This window comes from Dermacentor albipictus, chromosome 1 (genome assembly GCF_038994185.2).
Source record: "Dermacentor albipictus isolate Rhodes 1998 colony chromosome 1, USDA_Dalb.pri_finalv2, whole genome shotgun sequence".
Classification (NCBI taxonomy): domain Eukaryota; kingdom Metazoa; phylum Arthropoda; class Arachnida; order Ixodida; family Ixodidae; genus Dermacentor; species Dermacentor albipictus.
The window spans coordinates 398,698,359-398,720,717 of record NC_091821.1 but is presented as its reverse complement, the minus strand read 5'-3'; the positions used below and the strand labels follow the sequence as shown (position 1 = coordinate 398,720,717).

Genomic DNA, 22,359 nt, shown 5'->3' with positions numbered 1-22,359 from the left:
CAGCCGTAGCTGAGGGAAAGTATTATTTTACTGATCAAGCCGGTGTTCCTGCAATTCACGTTTTTTGAAGTGTTAAATTATTTCTAGAATAATAGCTATGTATATTTATGGTTGCCTGTCCAGCTGCTTGGTCATTAACGAGTCAAGAGTTTTTTTTTTTTTTAGCCAAGCCAAGTTCTCGAAACATTGTACACAGTTCAGCATATTGCCACAGACACGCGTATGCCCATATTGTAGTGCTGGTACCCTTAACGGCGCAACTAATCGATGGCATATTGTGTCTCACAGGGAGACCACACAACTCCGGATACTGACTCGCAAACTTGGGCACGTGCAACAGCATGTACGCCACCATGCATTGTGAGACGCGTGTGCCACTTATTAGCATAGACTTTCCTTACTTCGTAGTACGCACAGCATAAAGCACAAGCATCTAATAATATACGAACTGCAATTTTAAGCAATAAGTATTGCTGTATATAACAACAGCTTACTCACATACAGTAAACTCATACACGACATCTGGAGTACTCAGATTTCACCGCCAAGCCATGTCACTTAGTGGTTTTTGAGACTTTCTTTGCCGATTTAGAATTACAATTTCTACTTAAGTCGCATATAGTGGGCTGCTTTCTATCACTAACTGTCATTTCATTTCCATCAACGTCTCATGACACATTCTGAACAGTTGTCAGTCCCTTTAAGTTTGCAAGTCTAACTCGGCAATGTAAAACGATATCACAATTCTGTAACTGCACCTAGTGATACACCTAAAGTGGACAAAATTGTGTTATAGAGCCCCGTGAATATATCACTAATTTGTGAGTATGACTTCTGCAAAGCCCTCAATTAACATTCCAATATATTCACGCAAGCTGTAAATTCATAAATCAAATTTGTCTGCTTTAGATGGTCTAACTTGTGCTGTTTACGGAACTGTGACATCTATACTGGGTGCAGAGTTGCAGATTTGTAAACATAGTGCTTCTATTTTTATTGAAGCTTACCAACTTACGGGAATATATTTGTAAAACATGTCTGGCCCTAAGCAAAAAGATTTGCTTTCTACAGTTGCCGGAATTTAACTTGCTTTCTCAAATACAACAAATTTAATTAAAGCAGGTCCAGCAGTTGTCCCATAAAAGTATTTCTGCGTTTTAGATGTATCTGAATAGGGAAACAGGGAATAGGGAAGTTGGCCTCGAGCTAAAGCGTTCTCTTAAAAACAGCACCATGATGGAACACAGCAAAGGAGACAGAAGGCAGAACATGATACACACACAGCTAACAGTGTTCTCCTCGGTGTCATGCTGCAAACTGCCAACTGCTTCACACATAATTCAAGCTATGCAGAGGTAGTCAGATATATTTTTCAGGACACATCATGAAATGTTGTGAAACACTGATTTAACACAAAATTTGAGCAACCAAAAACAAACTTGTATGCAGCCATTCATCTCCATCTGTCCAAGTAGGTACAAGGACGGTAATGGGACTTGTGCTTACTTTACTTGAACTAACAGCGCGTCTTCCTCCTCTTCATTGTCCAAGAGCTCCCGTGTGGCTGCTTGCATGAGCTCAGTCATTAGGTCGCTCACTTCTTTCTCTGGGGATAAAAGGGAAGCCATAGAGGATGCTTGAAAGGCACTACCTCCAAGCACACCAACAATCGGCTCATAACACTCCATAGCGAGTCCAAGGTAATACCTATGCGTGTGCGAAGCTATCTATGCACACAAATTAAAAGCTACAAAGAAAAAATCACTGTCAATCATTGTATGGAAACTAAAGCCCGCAATATTTTTCTTGAACCAAACTTGAACAGTTTCAGTTCAGTTAGTTCATTTCATTTTCAGAACAGTTAGTTCATTTCTCAACATCAACTACTTTATTTATTTATGGTTAGAAGTTTCAAGAAGGTGGAAAAATAATGATTACAAAGAATAGAGACAATTAAAATTCATGCAAATTGTAATAACAAAAGTGATTAAAAAATAATACAGAGCACAAAAATTTTATGCCACATACAATCAAACACTTACACACATATGAAAGCTGAAGCACTATGGGGATGGGTAAACATCCCACTGCACATGAACAACTACATAAGAAAGCCGATTACATGTTGCCTCCAGGATAGGGTATCGCACAGATGAACTATTTTATTCAAAAAAGTATCCGAACAAAAACAAGCATGCATAGCATAGCAGTATATCACTAAAGTAAACATGAAAAAATGCTGCTTTAATATGTCTGCAACAGTTGCATTAGTTAATTAATGAATTACAGTCTTTGACCATCCTTGGAAATAAGTCACACCTATTGCTGTTCTTGATAATGAAGGAAGACTAGCTATAAGGAAAGGCAGCATGAAAGCAGAATTTAACCATGAGTCCTTCCACTAAGTGTACAGTCAGACTGCCATGTTGTGCTAGCAAGCAGAGCAAGCAACGCAGCGAATGATTCTAGACGAGAAAAACCTGGTAATCGTCTAGCTGCAAGAAGTGCTTATCATTGCAATGCCTCGCAACATCCACAGAGGGAAGATAACCGAAAAAGAAAGAGAGACAGATATTAAAAAGAAGGAGGGGGCTCACGAGGTATCTTGACGGCCTGGTCATTGCGAACATCCCAAGAGTCGACTTCATTCTCTTCTTCCTCATCCTGAATGGTGTATTCAGGATCTTCTACATCATCTTCATGGGTGTCTTCTTGTTCTGCAAGGAACAAGTGCACACAACATTTATTATTGCTAATACTTTTAAATGCACAGCTGCACAACAGAGAGAGAGAGAGAACCAGAAAATAAAAGAGGGCACATTTACCTCCCAAAACATTAGCATGCACTAACAGCACTGTGAAAGTGAGGGCTACGGATTATTAGACTGCACTTGGTGCAGTCTTACTATATTGGTGCGATAGATACAAAGGGAATTCCTTTGTGTCCTACAGCGAGACCAAATTCTTACACTTGCTTTTAATTTCAATATACAAATAAGGAGAAGAAACAGCGAGACAGAGAAACCAATTTGGGGCTGTGTGCATGGTGTAGAAAGACGTGTTGCATACAAAATTAATTATATATCAATAGACACAGTACTTCAGTCAACACATTTGACATCCGTTGAACTGACGCTGGTGGGTGAATGTTTGAATTAAGAAAAGTGGTTTAAATGCATGAGCTCCATCATGTACCTGGATCATGTACCATGTATCATCATTCCTATGATGGAGCCCCTCCAAAAGGTGCTCCATCATGAGCACCTTTTGTATTTACAGAATCAGTCAAATCCAAGTCAAACCAATAAAAGTCAACTGTACCCAGCCTTTGGCATTCTAAAGCAAAGTAAGTCTAAGAGGTCGGATGGTTAGAGAGGCTCTTTGCGTTACAGCTGTTAAAAGGGTCCTGAACCACCCCTCGAGCTTGGTGAACAACACAGTCCACATATACATACATTGCTGTGAACATCTCAGCCAAATTTTGCACTCGTGCACGGCGCAAGGAGCTTGCAAGCTGAGCGTGAAGACAAAATTTTCTCAAGCACTCTGTTTTCAACAGAAGCATGCACCTCGCTCTTTTCTGGATGCTTTACTTTGTAATATAGCAGATTCCCACATGCGGCTGCTATTGGCCAATAGGTGACATCAATAAAGAAGGGTGTTTGGATCAGTGCACCTCTTCCTACTGTTACTGTGTATACTTCTTGATACAGTTTAATAAACAGGCTGAAGTAAGCGAAAATCTGCTTTCGAATTCCGATAAGAATTGCATACTTCTGGAAGAAGCCAACCATTGTCTGCTCAGGCTCGGCTGCAGTCACCCACACAGAAATTGAAACTTTGGCCACCCTGCTTATAAGTGTCGTAGCCGTCGGGTCTCACTAATTTAGGCTAGCTTTGAACACATCAGCTAGCTTCTGACCATGTGAAACTTGAGGTCAGACCACCAGCGCATGCTCACTCCTGGCCACTCCTGGTCAGACACCTTGGCAGACTTCGCTTGATACTGAACTAATGATAGCGCTTCAAAATGCACAAGTTGGATATGGCTAGTTTGTGTCGGTCAAGCAGGTGCAGGACAAAGCAAGTCTGCACCACGTAGCACAGCCAGACTGGAGCACGTGAGCATGAGTGCACACTCAAGCCCTGTCATATGCACAAAGCAAACGCTGGGCACACGCACTTCGGATGAATGTAGCTGCGGTCTGTTATGTAGCATAGATACCGTGGCCACCACGGCTTGCTGCGACGAGTCCAATGGCTGACAGCACTGTGGCTCGCTGAGGACAACCGCGTTTGGTTACGTTTGGTGTGTTGTAGGTGCCAAAGTCATAAGTAATGATGTCTACTTGAACATCCAAAATCAAATTTGAACTGTGCGCCATGGTTACATTCAGTAGGAGGAGCGTTGTAAGCACGCCCCTCTCCATCGTAGCCTTCGCAGTGCAAGCCACTGAAGAAACAGGAGCACAGCGAACGGGATTATATGCAACACTTGATTGCAAATAACTCCACTTCTTCTGGATGCATTTAATTACCTTCTGTGGCAAAGTATTTTTGAAATAGTCTATTTTAACTTCAAATGTATTTCTCGACTTCAATGAAAAATGGTTCAGGGCCCCTTTAAAGGCTTATTTATAAACAGCCTGCACTATGTGTTACCATCAACTTCATCATGGAAATACTTTACCCTCCTGTAATACATAAAGTGAAAAGAATTAGTGTACTTACCAAAAGGCTTTACAAGTGAGACAAGAAACTCCTTCCACTCCTCATCATCACACTCAGTGTCATACATGTCAGTGGTGATGTCCGGCGCAATAAACTGAGCCTCGATGCACTCGAGGGGAGTGTCGTGAAGTGGAAGCTTTGAGCGGGTACGTTCGGCAATACCACTCTCCTGCACATGGAAACATTGAGGTGAGTAACAAGCAGCTTTGCCACATAGCAGTCAGAATAGACAAAATACTCGACAGAATGACTACTCACTAGTTTGTGACTCACCTAATGATTTTGATTTAGCCTGAAACTGATACCCGTGCCACACGGGCACATAAAATGGCATTAACTTCCTAATGCCTTAATATTTAATGTCATTTGCGTGGTGCCACACGAGCAAATCAAATGTCATTCGCCTTAATGCCATTTGTTATTTAATGCCTTCGCCAGAACTCATTCGACTGAAAAATGCGTACTCTCCACGCCATAGCTTCGCAAGCTACGGCGTCGAGAGTACGCATTTCTTAGTGTAAGTAACGTATTTGAAACGTTCTAACCTGTAATAAAACATTTATACACATCATATCATATTTATACATATCAACGCAGCTGTCAGAAGTTGTGCTCGACGAACTTCCTCAGGTCGGCGTTGTAACGGTCTCACTGCGGCAGGCGCCATTTTGTCTCTGGGCTTCGGATTTGGCATACATTGGCCACAGTTGCTATGGCCGATTCTAAAAGACAGCAAGAAACTCAAACTAACTGTGCCATAGTATGCTTAGTTTTATATTTCACTGTTTATTACGGCAGTTTAACCTTGTAAATGCATATCTATTTTATAAATTTATACCCTAATATTGCGCACTTCAGAAGACGCTGTCATCGACATCACCGGGTCAAATGTCATTAAATTTGGTCGTGTGGCAGCTCTGCCGAAAAAAAATGTCATTCGGGAACTTAAGGCCTTAACTCCTGAATGCCATTTTATGTGCCCGTGTGGCACGGGTATGAATCTGACAGCTCCAAAATTGGCTCTTCAAGCCCATGCATTAGGGACCCTTTTTAAAACCTACAAGTCAGCTCTCCTGCATAGCAAAAGCTCTTTCACCATGGTGATGAAGGCCTTTCTTAAGACAAAACTTAGGTATAATGTGCCATATCTGCATACACACACCACATGTGCACACACATGCACACAAGTTAAATGCTAGAAGACAACTGTAGGCTTGTCAGCACACTTGAAGCAGGTTTTTTTTTTTTACTTTAAACAGTTTTATTTTCTGTGCATATCACAGCAGCTCTGTGTGCAAACTGGACCGTCATTTTGGTCAAATTTTTTTTTACTTAACCTTAATAAAAAATGTGCACGTAAAACATCGCTTCTTTCATCCCGCACCCAAACCACAATGCCAATGATATCACTAATGTTACCACAGACTTCATGGTAATTTAGCATTAGAGTTGCTACAGTTAGTGATGTTTTAAAGAGTCGCTTTAGGAATCGAAGTCGCACAATAACCAATCTTTCACTTTATTGCATCTTCTGGCACACCAAGCACCCACTCTTGGTATGAAAGTAACCTGCCTCCTACTCTGGAAATGCAAGCAAGGTTGCTAGCATTACTAAATGTGTACTGCGCTTTGATGCGCCCTTAATGACTTGAACCTCGTGTTGCCCATCACCTCCATGAGAACCCTGCTGTCCACTTTGCCTGTCTATTAACATGAGACAAAACAAGAATTTCTGCTCCTCCCAAAATAATGCTTGCATCCTCTGGTGATGTACTCACAGCTCCTGAATCACTAGGGTCCTGCTTTTCTGGGCTCTCCAATGCTGCATCTGAGGTGGGTGGGGAGAATGGGGCACTTGTTGCCACTGATGAGGGTGGCTCAGTAATGTCATCTTCACTCTAGACAAAAGAAGAACAGCTGTTTTTACGAAACAATAAGCAACCTGTCATGCAGCATCAACTGGCACACAAGCGTAACATAGTTTCTGGTGAAAGGAGATAAAATAGGTGTGAACCTGGCCAAACTGCAGATACAAGGAGTAAACTGTTTTATTAAATGCGCTCATACCAGCACAGCACAAGGAAATGTTGACTATTTCTGTACAGGAGTAGATTCACCGGTCTGTTCAACATAGCAGTAAATTGGGGAAGAGTCAAGGCTGAAGCAATGGCATTTGGCAGGCTAGATGACCTTCAACCCATCACAGGAAGCCGTGTACTTGTTGCTTGAGACAAGTTAACCAAAGAAATGCTATAAACGTACAGAATTGACCATTGGAAGAGTGATCCTATCTACAGCTCTTATGCGTGTCTATTTGGAAAAAAAAAAAAATTTTTGTGCAGTCTTGTAATTGGTGATAAGAAAGCCTCACGTGAAGTTATACATATGTTAAAGAAAATAAAAAAAGAAGGGTCGCCTACTAAAAAAAAAATTTCCCTTACCAGTTGGCATTGCATGTGTTTGTGTGTATCTTCTTGGGTCATGTTTTTGAGTGCTGCAGTTTAGTGCACACAGTGTGGCGGAGAAGCATTTCATTCATAATATAACACAATGAGACTGCGCTCTAGTCGTGAACTCTGTTACGTTGCAACCTTTTGAGTTGTACTTCAAGGACTGCAGTGGATCAATGAATGTTCTGATTGAATAATGAGGGGAAATGAGACGTCCACCCAAACGTAGCTAAGTGCTACAAAGGAAAGCCATTTCCCCTTATTAATTACTTCTCTTCACCTTGCGGGTTTCCACAGAACTATTACATCAAAATCTTGCCTTTGCCTCAAATTGTTGACAAATTCGACTTCGCCTTTGACCATTTGAGCTAGCCGTCTGGTTAGCTCAGCTGGCAGAGCGGCTGCCCCGAAAAGGCAATGGTCCAGGGTTTGAGTCCCGGACCAGGACGAATGTTTCTTCAACTGCGAGGCTTTTCTTTCGAAGAACCCGTATGGCTTTCCTTTGTAGCACTTAGTTAAGTTTGGGTGGACATCTCATTTCCCCTTATTAATTACTTCTCTCCACCTTGCGGGTTTCCGCCTAACTATTACATCAAACTGATTGAATGATTCTTTCTTCAATCAAATAATATTTTTCTAGCCACTTAATCAGTTGAACTCAGCTCACGAGACCTGTGTGCACAGCACAGACACATGAGTTGAAAGCACACGAGACAAGCTTGCTTTCAAAATCCTACTTTAAGCTGTGTTTGGATTATGTCTATCCAAAATTTTTGTCTATCTAAAGTTTATATTTAGATAGAGATGTCTATCTAAAGTTTTTTCTATCCATCTATCAAAAAATGTCCATCTAAAGTTTTTTGAAGCTCCTGATCCATTCGGAAACTAATTGCTCTTGGCTGGCCATCCTGACATCAATCTGCAAATATCACACAGGGAGATAGCAAAACGCAGAAACTGCAGCGAGATGACATTTTCTCATTGGCACCAGAAAAAGCACAGGAAGTAAAGCAGGAATTTCAGTGCAGCACAAGTACATGCATTGTGACATTAGTACAGAACAATAGTAGTCCAGCCAATTTAGGATTTGGAGCACTTTTTGGAGCCGAAAGAAAAAGCAGGTTTAGAGCAGTTTAGGAACAGCCACAACAGCCTTTTGGAGCAGTTTAGGAACAGCCACAACAGCCTTTTGGAGCAGTTTAGGAACAAGAAAATTGGCCTTTTTCTAACGCTTGGAGCTGTACAGCAGTAATGAGTTTGGTGCAGCTTATTACTGCACAATCAGTAAATGCTGCTCAACAGTAAACAAAGTCACAAAGCCAAGAGTCAGCAGCAGCCAGTGAAATGTGTCTTTCCCACGAACAGTATGCCATGCATGGTGTATTTTCAAGGAGACTTTGATTTGGGTAAGTAAGAGACTTTTGTAAACAACATGAAAAAGTTTTTGACATAATAGTAGTGCAGAAACCCGTAAGGTGGAGAGAGGTAAATAATAAAGAGAAAATGAGACATTTTCTCTTTATGCGACCAGGCATAAAATGGACAAAAGTGGCAACAATTTGTGGAGCCAGGCATAAAAAAAAAGTGATGCAAATGCCTCATGTGCATTCCAAATAACAGATGTACTTTGATACGCTTTACTGCAATACATAAAATATGAATTGCATTCAATACAATTAGAACTTGAGACTGACTCCAACCAAATAACTGAGTTTTATTAGCCCGACGTTTCGGAGCCCATTCGGCTCCTTCTTCAGGGGGTTGTTCTTCGGGGGGTGGCGGTGTGCCGCTTTTAAAGCATCTTTTTGAAGAAAGGAGGGGGGGGAACACGGGAGGTGGGGAGACACTTCACAGACGGAAAGGTGGGGGGGAACAAAAGGAAAGGGGGGTGTATTGTTGAGCGCTTCCATGGTGCTGGGATGACCGGTGCTGGGGGGAGTGCTCGCGAGGGTGCCCTTGATGGGAGGCGGGGGGGGGGGGGGGGGGGGGAGGTTACAAGGTCGCACTGACGTTCTGTGTTGGTGAAACAAGCGGGAGTCTATCTGGCTGTGCGTCCTTTTCTTCTTTTCATCATGTCGCCACGGCCATGGACATACACCGAGGGTAGGTTGCCCTTCACGCGGTTTATGTTACTCCCCGTATTCTGAATGTGCCATGACTCCAGTAGTAGTCTCTTTCGCCAGTTCGTTTCTGTTTGAAGGATTTCAGTTTCCTTGAAAGCAATTTTGTGGTCGGCGTCTTCAGAGTGTTCAGCGACGGCGCTGCGAATACGGTTGAATGTCCTGACGTCGTTCTCGTGCTGTCTGATCGTTTCTTTTAGATTTTTAGTTTCCCCGATGTACGACGCCGGACAGTCGGCACAACTGATTTTGTAGACGACGCCTTGAGCTTTTTCTTTAGGTGGACGATCTTTTGGTTTAGGGAGGAGGATATTGAAAGTGTTTATTGGTTTGTGCGCCACTTTGAGGCCTTCTTTTTTTAATATTCGGCTGAGCGCTTCGCTGGTACCTCTGATGTACGGGATGAACACTCGCTTCTGGGGTTGGGGAGAAGTCGACGGCTGAAGGTCCCGCATTTTGCTTCTTCTTTTTTGTTGTCTGGTTGTTTTTCGAATGAAGTCATCTGTGTAGCCATTCCTCTTAAGTTCGTTGAGAACCGTTCTCTTTTCTTTCTTTAGGTCCGATTCCGATGAGGAATGAGTTTCGGCTCGTTTGAATAAAGAATTTACAACAGATGCCTTGTGGTTTGCCGGATGGTCGGATTGGAAATGAAGATAGCGGCCTGTGTGGGTTGGTTTTCGGTGGACTGAAAATTTTAAAATGCCGTCTTTTCGTGTAACTTGTACATCTAAGAATGGGAGTGATCCGTTCTGTTCGCGCTCATATGTGAACTGTAACCCTGCCCCCCCCCCCGCCTCCCATCAAGGGCACCCTCGCGAGCACTCCCCCCAGCACCGGTCATCCCAGCACCATGGAAGCGCTCAACAACACACTCCCCTTTCCTTTTGTTCCCCCCCACCTTTCCGTCTGTGAAGTGTCTCCCCACCTCCCGTGTCCCCCCCCCCCTCCTTTCTTCAAAAAGATGCTTTAAAAGCGGCACACCGCCACCCCCCGAAGAACAACCCCCTGAAGGAGGAGCCGAATGGGCTCCGAAACGTCGGGCTAATAAAACTCAGTTATTTGGTTGGAGTCAGTCTCAAGTTCTAATCAATTTCTCAACCAGACAGGCAATTCTGTCGAAATGTTTAGCTTCATTCAATACAATGCTTGAAGCTATGAAAAGAGACCAATATGAACAGCATCCAGAACGAGAAATAGATGGAGATGGCGACTGTGAGCAGCATGGGTACTGTAACATACACTCACTTTCACTGAAAACTGATTTGTCGACTTTCTGAGAGTTGTGTGGCCTCTGCGAATAGATATGAGTCTACTCGGTACTAAATCGTAACTTTAGTTACTGACACTTGACCAACCCTACAAAACAGTGTCACTCACGCCTAGTGGCCTAGGCAGTGGGCCCGTGATGAAAACTGTTGTTGGCTGATGTAATACAAGCCAGTCGCAAGCCATCGCAGAAAGCTTGGTGATAATGTGCTCATACGAGTGGCTCATCAGCAATCGTTTCCAATACTGACAGCCGTTGAAGCACTGTAACTGCGTTATGGCGCTTATAAGCCATGTAACTGCGTTACGGCGCTTATAAGCCATGTAACTGCGTTACATGGCTTATTTCGGTGGCCAATCTTCACCGTCATGTATGGGAACTGTTTCAATTGGTATTGTCAACCAGGATGAACCATGTACTGATGCAGACCAGGTGCCATGGAAAGGGTGTGTGCAAGGCACTGACATCAATCGTGTTCCACCGAAAATTTTGAAAATTGAATAACATAGACAATGGATTCCTGAATTGAATTATCTGAATATTTACGTTTCAACTCATACTCATATATTCTCCTTCTGAAAACGTTAAACAGTGCAAACAGGAGAAGATAGTGCACTTTGGTGCACTTGGCACAAATAGTACTTGAGTGGGTACATTCAGGCACAGGCAAGTAGAATTATAGCAAAATGGCGCATTTGGGCCCACAACTGTGCTTAGCTCTTATCATCTGAAACAATAATGTGTTTGCTTAGCTGTAATGCTCAAGCACACACCCCACAAATGAAAAGCCAGCTAGGATAACCTTTCCAGTTATTAAACTTTCTCTCAGTCCAAAATGAAGTCTCAATGTCAACAATGCTATTTCAATCTGCAGCCACAAGTTACCAGGCACATACATACCTCTTCAGATGCAGGGTGGTACTCTTCATCAGAGCTGCTCTCATCAGGGAACTCCTGCTGAAGCAGCTGCTGTGAGCTACTAGGTGTGGAGAGCTTCATCGGTGAGACTTGCCACAGGAGCTGCATATGTGCAAGTTTCGGCGTGCATAAGGAACAGTTGGGCACTAATTATGTGAAACCTGCATTTAGCACAAATAGTTTGTCATCTTACAACATTTCTAGCCAAACAAATCTTGCAAGAAGCGTGGCCGCCTGATTACCAGGACCAGGTGATTAGGATACCATAATGACCTGGTCACCATGCCAGTTCAGTTAGGAGAAATGGATGAATAGAATATTGCACACATAAGAGTGCACTAGCAAAAGTTTTCACAACTGTCTGAAATTTCAAAATGCCCTATGTGGTGCACCAGATTTTTAGTGCCAAATTCCTCTAGAAGGTCGATGCCACTCACACCTCAACCTTCACATTCAACTTATTTTTCCCTGGTCCTCAAACACCCTTGGGCCATCTGATTTGTTTCTCTTTGAATTTTTGAAGGCACTGTTGGTTCTTTATGATTGCTGGCATGTGTGCTGTCCTTATTCTCCACTTTTACTGGAGTCGCAAGTTTAGTGAAGACAAAAGCTAAGCAGGTACGTATGGATAAAACTTTTATGATGACGTTTGAAATTCAGGTAGCAACATTAGCGTACCACACCACTACAAAGTTGCTATGCTAGATTACAGAGGGCAACATGTGCATAGCCTGATGAACCTGAAGAATCACTGGGTTGGCACTACTACAGTAGATCTTAATAAGCAATTTTTGGACGACAAGTGTTAGTTTCCATAATACAGCACTGATTACACACACGCCTTGTCAACTCATGCCTAAGTTATCTTAAGTGTAGGTCCAATAATAAATAGCTCCCTTTAACTTTAATGCTTTATGGAATGTGAAGGGGCTTATGAAGCAGGACTGACTCCAGTAGGCAGACCTTGAGAATACTTCACAACATTACAACCAAAAGTTTCAGAAGCCCTCCAAAACGAAAAATGCCCTTTTGTTTTCACAAATGGCTGCCTTGTTCTCTGTTAAGTATTGTAAGGATTACTGAAGACTTGCTGTGCACAATTTATCCTTTGTTGCTAGAATGCCTTTTTTTAAGATGTTCCTGCTCAAGCAACATCATAATTAGGCTAACCTATACTGCTTGCATATATGTACATGTGTGCACATTAAATTTTTATTATTGTTATTTTCTTTATCTACTGGTGTTTTTCAATGCTAGAAAGTAAGTGCCATATGGGTTTGTTTCCACATGAGTAGTGGTATTTTGTGTGAATAATTTCCATTTGTCCAGAACTAGCAACATTGCTTAAGGCCCAGTGTGCTTGATCAACTCAGTTCTCTTTGACATTACAGGTGTCAGTGGTGACGATAGTCACAATAGAAGACAAGGATAGTTATGACACTAGCTCCGAAACTGAAACCCGGAATACGAAAATTGTGAAACATCAAAAAGTGTCAATAATACGAGCGCAAAATGCCAATAATACAGATCCCTTATTTTAGCCACAGCACTGTGTGCATTACAGCGCCTACTTACATGCGGCTGCTTCTCCATGATCTCCCTCGCCTTGGCCCTCGTGAACTTTGGCTCATAGGGCAACGAGCTGAGGTCTGCTCCCGATTCTTCGGCTGCCACATGGGAAAGCATTGTGTTCTGCAGCATGGCTAAGACGCGGTTGTTTGACACCACCCTCTGAAAGAAGACATGTTGGCTTGAGTGGTTGCTTTTGGGAGAAAAAACAAACAGGAGTACCTTTTGCACTACCTTTAAGCAAGCAAAGAACCTTTGTTAACATCATCATAATAACGGTTAGTGAGGTGCTCTTTAAGAAGATTGAGAGAAATGAAATTTACCTTTTTAAGTTTTAGAAAAGTACACGGACCAAATTTGAACCTGCCCTTTGCATTGTGATTATGTATTTGCAACTGATATCAGAGCAATCGAGAATCGCCTCGTATTACAACTGGTTCGGGCCACCGCATGTCACAAATAGACCTCTATTATTCCCTGTCCATCACTGTTCTGTGCTGTCACAATACAGGCTACTATACTGCGACACAACAAGCACAGCTGTCAATGTTACATATGCTTCGAAAACCATGCAATGATGGCTCATCTTCAGTGCTGAACGAGTTCACCAACAATTCTGCTTTCTTTTCTCTACAAAAGGACATGAAAAGTGCCAGACCCGTATGATGTTCTTGACATTCGTCACGGTGAGATTGTTCTTTTCGGCGGTGTCTTCCAAGAAGCGGTCCAGTTCCGTCTCGTAGGGCTCTTGCGCCTGAGCCCCTCTCGGCCTTTTGAGTTTCTTCTTGCCCTTGCGCTCATCTCTTGGACGTTTACGCCGCTGGCCCACCGACGTCGTCGCTTCGCCGATGGCGTCGGCTGTGCTGGCTTCCACTGCCGCTGAGTCAACAGGTGCGGTATCCACAGAAGCTGCGAAACTACCGTCTCCGTCCTGCTGCTGACCAGGAATCCCAGGGTGAATCTCTTGCAGGCGGTATTCGCCGTTAGAGGATGGTATGCAAACATACTCGGCATCCGGAGGTGCTTCCGAAGCGCAGTCTGGAGCAGTCGAAGCATCTTGCTCGCAGATCACAAGTGGTGAGCTGTCCAGGCCAGGGCTCCTGAGGTAGGAATCAGGCGTTGCCGGACCTTCCGGCGTGCTTGGAACCGGGTCATCGGCTTCCCCTGCAAATAAGCGTTGACCTTACGATGTGTGCCAGAACTCGCGCGACGCATAGCTGTTCGCCTAGACTAGTAAGCATGTGTTGGTTTCACCACAGGCAAAGAAACGAAGTGTGCCACGATCGCAAATGTTTATCAAAGCACTTCCGCTAGAGCCACCGTGGCATGATCTACCACTTAGAAATAACGTTAAAAGTACCTCGACGCAAGGTGCGTTTCTCTAAAGGAATGTGCCGATCGAGCAGCCGACAGCGCGCTCTAAAGTAGCAATTGCAAGCACGCTGGTAGGTTACACTCGTAAGTAGCGCTCAAAATATGTGCACCGTGATATCCGTCTAATAATTACCGGGGTTTGATGTGCCGCCTGCTGTTTTTTGCGACTTGTCGTCGGAACTGCCGGACATTCTGATGTCGACCGGCGCGTCCACCGCAGGAAGCAAACCACGGTTCTACTGCGAAATTTCCGAGATCAGGCTTTGATCGGCGAAAGCTCAAAGATGCACACACGTCAGGTGGAAATCCTGGGCTGAACGCAAAGCTCACAAACATGTTCAAAACGCGAATGATTGTGTTTCGCGCGACCAGAACACATATCCGCGTCACTCGGAGAGTCTCTCTCGGTGTGTATTGTGTTAGGTACACCCGCGCCATCTATAAAACATTGTCTGCTGATTAAGTTTACTGTTATGGCAAATATAAGAACCAAGCAATTAATAAAGAGTAAATTTAAGCACATTTTTTAAACTGTTAATAACAAAGTTGATATAAATAATAATTAAACACTGCAAAGGTGTCGCTGGCGTCGCAAGTTCCATAGTTGGCGTGTTGTTGGTGCTCGGCTGGCTCGTTGACATCATGATTAGCGTACTCATTGGTTCTGAGTAAATTTAGCAGTTTATATTAATTTCAAAAGCGTCTATTGTACGGGTTTTTGTCAAACAGGTCAAACAGGGGATCGCCACTCCACCAAGTAAGCTCAGCGATTGTCAGAGTGACTCTGGCAGCTTTGGTTCTTTCGCTTACGTTTTGAGCAGACGTGATTCATGTGTGTGGTTTCCTCATGTCTGTCTTTATTTTCTTCTTCTTTTTTTAACGAACATATGATATTAAGCAGCGAACGCATTGTCAAAATGAGGCCTGCGGTGTGTGTTAACCCCCCCCGCACACCAACTCTTTGAAAGTGTACTAAACGTCCTTCGATATGCTACTCCTGTCTCTTCGCAGCAAGTCGTCTACAATGCCGAAGAAATTTGGCACCAACACGAAGTCAGCCGAAGCTCGTGCTAAAAAGGAAGCCGTCAAGGTAGCTGACAAAGAGAAGAAAGAAAGGCAAGCAGAGGAAGCCCTCTGGGCGGACGATGACAAGCACATAGCTAGGAAACAGCAAAGAAAGGTAAGGCGGAGTGCGAGGCTCCTTCAGGGATTCAGGACCGTCTTGGAACCGATGGTTCAACTTTCCTTTTCGTTGCTGGAACGCCGATTCACTTAAGCCTGTATTCGCAAGTGCTGCTCTTTTTAGCAACAATTGCTCACACCATAGAACGGTGGGCTTGTTATACAAGTTGCACAAACCGATGGCACTTTGCAGGTACATTAGATGCATTCTTGGCAAACGCGCCAGGCATGTCTGCTACAAGTGCTACTGAACGGAAAGAGTCGGATCTACCATCCTGTAACAGCACTAAGTGTACCTACAAGAAATTGCTCAAGCCCAACATCACAATTTGTATTGAATACGGCCACAGTTGCCAGTCAACATGGCCAACAATGGTATCACCTGGATACAAAAGCTGTCATTACAGTTGGCAACGCAGAGTGGCACCTGTAGAGCTTGACTACGAATTGCGGGCCATTGGACGTGCACAGTCAGCACAACAGAGGCTGTGTTTAACGAATACTACGAAACATGAATGGGGGGAACTGCCTGTTAGTGCACGCCATGTGTGCCATGATGTGTGGGCTCTAAAAGAATTGAAATAGTATGTTGCGCTAGCTATCATTCCATAAATAGAAGCAGGTGTACAGTACGTGCAGAGAACTTGCTGTCATGCTAGCATGAAAGTTTAAGCTGCATCATTGTGGAATCAGTGTTATCTTCAGGTAATGTGGCAGGGGCTGCAGGGAGCAGACCTAAGAACAGCTCAAATTTTTTGCACTTGAATATTAAAAAATGCACACTAAAGCAAGGTGTGGGCAAAATGCTAGGTGCAAGCAAGGATTTTCCAACTATAGTGCACTGTGTCGACATGACACATTTTCTCTTTATGGTCTGTGTCCATCTGTTTTTAAACATTGAATAGGCTTTCAGTCACTAGCTGTGCCAAAAGCTGGGCTAATGGGAAAGCAATTTTAGTAATCCATCGCATACCTTTTAAGACTGAGCTTTCGCTCTCTGCTGGTTTGGTTTAAGCTACGTCACAGGTTCGCTGCCCCATGCTACCGTACTTGGCTTGTGTGAACACAGAACAATACAACGTACACAGTGTTTAGACGAAGCATGTTTATTGTTCCCTGATCAAATGGTGACTAAAGGTTATGAAAACCAGAACCCGCGCATGCTGGTTCTCATTATGACAACAGTAGAAAAGGAAGGATATCGCTGCAAGCAAAAGCACAAGAGAGGTAGCACACGTGTCATGCTTCTGTTTTCATTGCTGTTGCAAGGAACTCTACGCACACCTTGCACTTTGGCTTCTACATTGTCTAGCTCCTTGCAGCTCAGCCAATTCACAAATTGTATTGCGGTTGTGTGATGGGCTCAAGTGAAACCATGGAACACAGTTGTGGCAGTAAAAGTTGGAAGATGTCACACTCTCTCTGGTGGGGATAGGGAGTGGGGCTAGATGGCAAGATGGCAATCATTAGTATCGCCTAGTGCTAACGTCCCCTTTGCCATGGCATGCCTTGAGCTTTGGCTTCATGGTCCTCTGTGATTCCCATGTGTTCACGTGCAACTTTGATGCTCACTCAAAGTTAAATGTACTGCAGTGAGAACAATGACACAATGTTGGTGTTCTTTAGGAGGAGAGAGACAAGAAGAAAACGGAGCAACTTGAGAAGAAGGCCGCACTGAAGCAGATGTACGATGAAGAGATGAGCAGCATCAAGTCCGTGAAAGCACGACCTGAGAAAGTCACAAGGGCAGACATTGCAGCATTAGCCGAAAGGCAACAGAGTAAGTTTGGTCAAAGTGGGTGTGAATGGCTGCTTGTGTGGTGGGCTAAAATGCAAAAGCCATTTCAGCTGTACAGATTAATATGCAACTATTGCTGAGGATGTCACGCAATTGTCAGCATCTCACAACTTGTTACCTGTTATTTGAGTTGCTGCGGTTGCTTCCTCTACAGCCAACTACCGTAAAAAGAAAGCTAGTAAGATTAGTCGCACAGGAAATCCAGGGCAACAACAGGCAGATGTGGGATCTGTTGTGTGAAGCTGCAGGTGCCACTCTGCGGCAAATATAATGACAGCTTTTGTATGCAGGTGATATACCATTGTTAGCCGTGCCGCTGAACTACTGTATTCAGAAACAGTTGCATTTGCACACAAAAAAGTATGTGGACATTGCAACGAATCTTATATGCCTGGAATGGAAACACTACCCTGTATTTGACTCCTGTACATTTCATGCGGCCAGTATTTAAGTCATAAGCCAGTGAAACTTTTAACATTGTCATTGCAGGGCAGCAGTGAGGAGGATTGTGCTGCAGTCATTTTCTATGTCTCATTTTGGCTTCAGTTTCATCTAGTTTGTTGAAGTTGCATTTTCTGGAGGCTGATCTTTTTTGAGAGCAGCATTCCGGGCAAGTTGGTAATTCATTACTTAAGTATTATTGCGCAACAAAAAAGACACTGACATAAGAGAAGAACACACACCATGCGCTTGGTGGGTGTTCGTCTTCACTTACGCCCGTGTCTTTTTTGTTGCACAATAATACTTGAGTAACTGATCTTCTTTCCAACCACACTTTCTTACCTGTACTTGTTCATTAATATTTCATTGGATTGACTTGTCTAATTATCCCTCTAGATTTATTGGGATTGTGCTTGTACGAGGGTTGAAGGCAGCAGGGACTCTAGCTGCTGCTAAAATATAGGTGTAAAAGTGTAATGGCATATAAGGATACATACAGGATAGTGAAAATCATTTGTTATGTAGGTCACCTTTGTTGTAAATATTGCTCCCTCTACCATCCCAATAAAGGAAGGTAAAGGTACTGAACTGCTGTACACGACATTTCCTAGTAGTGGCATTATCTGCCAATTTATTAGAGGCATAGAACTCATTTACGTGGTCGCCTTCACTGCCGTGCATTCTGTGTCCATTTCAGAGGCAAGAACTGGAAGGGAGTACACTTTCGACTTGTATAGAGTTAATGTGCATTGCATTCTAAACAAAATGTTGTCAGACCACAATGCTTTGCTGGTGGGCAAACAAATGTGTGCTGTTGCCTGACAGCTAATTTACTGTCAAGGAGATGTATGCTGCCTATGAAATTATAGACACCAGCTCTTTTGGGTGGTACTGGGTATGTCATGTTGAGAGTTGGTGCATAGAAAGACCCTGTTTTCACATGCAAACAACAGACTATGAACGAGTGAGGCTGTGTGTGTGTGTCATGAAACTGACTGTCATAGCATTCCCTGTTGCCTTGCAACTGCTTGTGAGTGTAAAGTCACGCTTATTGCTTGCAGAGGCACAAAAGGACCCGCAGGAGTTGCTGCTGCATGAAAAGCCCTTGGAAGAAAATATCAACCGAGTCTTTGTTGAAAATGAAGCACGGACTGTTGAAGAAGCAATTGCTGTGCTAAGGCAAGCTTTGATATTCTCTTACGTTATTTCACCTGTTTCTTCACTTCACCTGTATATTCAGGCTCTCCCAATACCCATGTGTGGCTGCATCACGACATGACATTAGCGTTGATTTTGTACTTGTAGATCATGAAACTTATCTTTTGGGAAGACTTATGTTCTACAAAGTTACTAGTCTCATACACATTCCCCTCTTTCATTATGTACATGGGCTGGCACAGTTTTTTGTATCTCATCCCCGTCTTCTCTTCCCTCTCTTTCGTTAGACAAGGAAACAGTAGCCACTACCATCTGCCGCATTTGAACCAAATGGCACCTCATTGCAGATGGTACGAGTTTCCTATGATGTGGTGTCTGATGGTAGCCGCATTGGCACTACACGAATAATGGAGGGAGTGATACAGCAAACTGACAGCCAAGATGGAGGACACAAAACTTGTTGACCGGGCAGCATAGTGCACTTGAGAGTGACACAAAAAATATGAAATTCGCAGAGTCCACAAGTTGTCATTCTGAGAAGCTGTGACTTCAACAAAAATGAAACAATTCTCAGCATTCACAACAAAATTTGTTTACTATTTGGTGCATTGGAATTCTGCTTCTGTGCTCACGTACAGTGTCCAGCCTCTAGCCACGTATGGCGACTCATTCGCAGGAGCACTGACCACTGTGGGTTCAGCCTTTGCAAGCCGCAGGGCCGCACATGGCTGTGCTACCATGCTGCTGTGGCACAGAGCAGCAATGTTGTTGTGCTTTCCACTATCACCCCTAGCCTGTATACACGTGATGGCAGCATTTTGATTTCTCTCAATGGTACACTAAGGAGCAACACTAAGTTTAAGGTTTAGTCTGTCAACATATTTTTTCTAGCCTTGATCTGGTTATTTGGTAGAAAAATTAGCTGGTCATTAGCAAAGAAAATGAAGGGCGAAGTTTCTTTTTTCTAACACCGGCATAATGTTACTTCACAGATGTCAAAGTAGTTTGGCATGTTCAGGCCATTAATTGCATAGAAAACGCTCTCATAATTCACTAGGTCAGTTCCTTGGTTCCTTTGGAAGGCAATTTAATCCTTGTTTGTACATAAAGGATTCACTAATTCCAAGTTGGTGTCACACAAATCTTGTGTCACGAGGAGCTAGTACAGGAGCTTCAAGCCCACCTTTTGTTCTTGTCTTTTCTGGCTTACGAAGACCCTGCTCGCAGCACAACTGAAATTCCTCGGCTTCTAGAAGTACAATTTGCCAACTGAGCTTGGCTTAATGTCTCTCTTTAGTGTCCCTTAATCCTACGAGTGCTCGCCACCCTGGACAATCCTTTTGCTCTCTCTCTTTCGTTTTGGTTCAGCAAACATTTCATGCTACATACGAGGATGGTTCTTAACTGCTTTTGTCCAAGTCAGAATTTATTGACAGTTCAAAAGTTTCTTATGAAGTGACAGAGCACCGATGCATGCTCCAGCTACAGCCAGAAATTTAATCTACAATGTCAATGTGTTTAGTTGATTTCTCCATGGGCAGTGCAACAGGTCTGCAATATGGGAGTGGCAGGAAGCGTATTTACTGACAGTCGAAAGGTCGAAGTTTACCACACCCCTGATATAGCACAGGGAGGAAAAGGAACGGTGGCTAGATTTTTTATCTCTTCGTTAAGTCACTCTTTGACGCTGCAAAAAAAAGTAGATGCGTCATATTGTTTTAAGAGCCCCTCTTGTGGACATGCTTCTCTCCTCACACTTGCATACAAGTGAATCACAGTATTGCTACAATGCATCTCCACCTTGCAGTGTGAATGATGGACCAGTGGACAGGCATCCCGAGCGGAGGGCCAAGGTAGCCTATGACGCCTTTGAGAAGCAGAGGCTTCCAGAACTCAAGGCAGAGAACCCGAACCTGCGGCTCTCCCAGCTAAAACAGATGATCCGCAAGGACTGGATGAAGTCTCCCGAAAACCCCCTCAACCAGATACAGGCTGCCTGCAAGATCTGACAGCAGTATGGGCCACATCTTTTGGCTACACGTTCACGCACTTAGCTTTTCTGGATGAAGGTGCATAGCTTTTTGTTTAACTGATAAGGTGCAAGTTGCTCCGCAGTCGACTGGTTCTGCTGGGATGATGTCATCAATGTCATGGTTCAGTCATTGGATGCTAGGGTTTTTAAAGAAAGGTCTTCTTCAGGACCTTAGTGTCCACCGTAAGCACAGTTGTAGCGTCAGTATGTGAACTTTTATTTCTTGCTGTGATCAATTCATTTTTTGTAATGTCTACAACACAGAAACTTGAGTGAGTGAAATTCGTGCCCTCTTTAATTCGTGCACTTTGATAGTGTTTAAATTTATGAAACTGAACATAATTGCCCCAAGTTGAGCAGCAGTGAGCTTGTCACGAAGACTCATTGGTGCCACATGTCACGGCAAGCTACGCAGGCTGTTTTGAAAGAGCTACTGGAATCGTCCACTGAGTTATGGGAATTATGTGGGGATTTGGCAAAACCAAACCTGCCAGAAATAAAAGGCACCGTGGCCGGATGTCGGTAGAGCTTATCACGCACTGCTGGCAGAAGTCATACAAACCACTCTTAAAACATCTAAGTAAATAAATTCTCTGACAGTGGAGTAAGAGCAGTTCACTGTAGAGTTAGTAGAAAACGTGAACCCATTCCGAATTGACCTGTGGAAAGGCAGTTTTCTGTCACATTGTGAAAAAAGGAGCATCCCCTCAACCGACCAGTAGAATGTACCTTTGGCCATCCAATTCTTAGGTTTTTAAGCACTTCTTCAAACACAGGTATGTAACTTATGTGCACTTTTAGTCTTGCTGTGTAATTTTCTTTACTGTGATGACCTTGCCCTGGTTTAGTTATGTACAGCAACTTTAATGAATGTGGAATCGATTATGTAGTGTATTCACTGTTTATATATGAAGAGTTGAATTGATGCCTCTAGGAGAGAGAAGCAGCAGCTTTTGCAGATTTCTAGTTGATGCTTCATTTTAACCCTACATTGAATGGATGTGATGGAGACGAATAAAAGCAGGAGCACTGTGTGCTTTCCTTAAGAAACAAGACCCGACGTGAACAAGATTCCCTTACACAGATGTGCTGTTCAATTGATAGATTGTAGCTCCTCTGAACTTGGAGTGGCCAAGGCTGTACATGCAAGTGGGGTGTCTGCTTGTTCACTGTGGTACGTATAGTTGGCTTCAAAAGTTTAAGATGTGGTTTCCACAACAATGCGAATTTCTGCTCTATTAAGAGTAGAAATTCAAACTTACTCAGTCACTGTGTACTAATACAGGCTTAAACTTGGAATTCGAAGCTAAGTATCCAGG

At 43.4% G+C, this 22,359-nt stretch overlaps 2 protein-coding genes across 3 annotated transcripts in view; one reads left to right on the top strand and one right to left on the bottom strand.

Moving 5' to 3' along the window:
• mute (muscle wasted) overlaps positions 1–14,853 on the bottom strand; it is a 52,409-nt gene extending 37,556 nt beyond the window's left edge. For both annotated transcript variants that reach the window (XM_065455661.1, XM_065455662.1), the window contains exons 1-8: positions 14,563–14,853; positions 13,714–14,219; positions 13,062–13,217; positions 11,469–11,588; positions 6,510–6,629; positions 4,732–4,900; positions 2,598–2,717; positions 1,507–1,606 (exon numbers count right to left, since the gene is read on the bottom strand). In XM_065455661.1, the coding sequence (XP_065311733.1) occupies positions 1,507–1,606; positions 2,598–2,717; positions 4,732–4,900; positions 6,510–6,629; positions 11,469–11,588; positions 13,062–13,217; positions 13,714–14,219; positions 14,563–14,620 (1,349 nt within the window). In that variant the 5' untranslated portion in view covers positions 14,621–14,853. The remainder of the gene's footprint in view (positions 1–1,506; positions 1,607–2,597; positions 2,718–4,731; positions 4,901–6,509; positions 6,630–11,468; positions 11,589–13,061; positions 13,218–13,713; positions 14,220–14,562) is intronic.
• A 166-nt stretch (positions 14,854–15,019) lies between these two features.
• LOC135921327 (coiled-coil domain-containing protein 124) lies at positions 15,020–22,095 on the top strand. The gene is made up of 5 exons (XM_065455666.1): positions 15,020–15,186; positions 15,441–15,609; positions 17,238–17,391; positions 18,912–19,029; positions 20,816–22,095. The coding sequence occupies exons 2-5, from the start codon at positions 15,454–15,456 to the stop codon at positions 21,015–21,017; spliced, it is 630 nt and encodes a 209-aa protein (XP_065311738.1). The 5' UTR covers positions 15,020–15,186; positions 15,441–15,453; the 3' UTR covers positions 21,018–22,095.
• Positions 22,096–22,359: the final 264 nt, after the last annotated feature.

Coding starts and splice junctions, on each gene's coding strand:
- LOC135921327 (XM_065455666.1), top strand. CDS start 15,454: ATGCCGAAGAAATTTGGCACCAACACGAAGTCAGCCGAAGCTCGTGCT. Junction 15,610..17,237: donor CTAGGAAACAGCAAAGAAAG/GTAAGGCGGAGT, acceptor GGTGTTCTTTAG/GAGGAGAGAGACAAGAAGAA. Junction 17,392..18,911: donor ATTAGCCGAAAGGCAACAGA/GTAAGTTTGGTC, acceptor TATTGCTTGCAG/AGGCACAAAAGGACCCGCAG.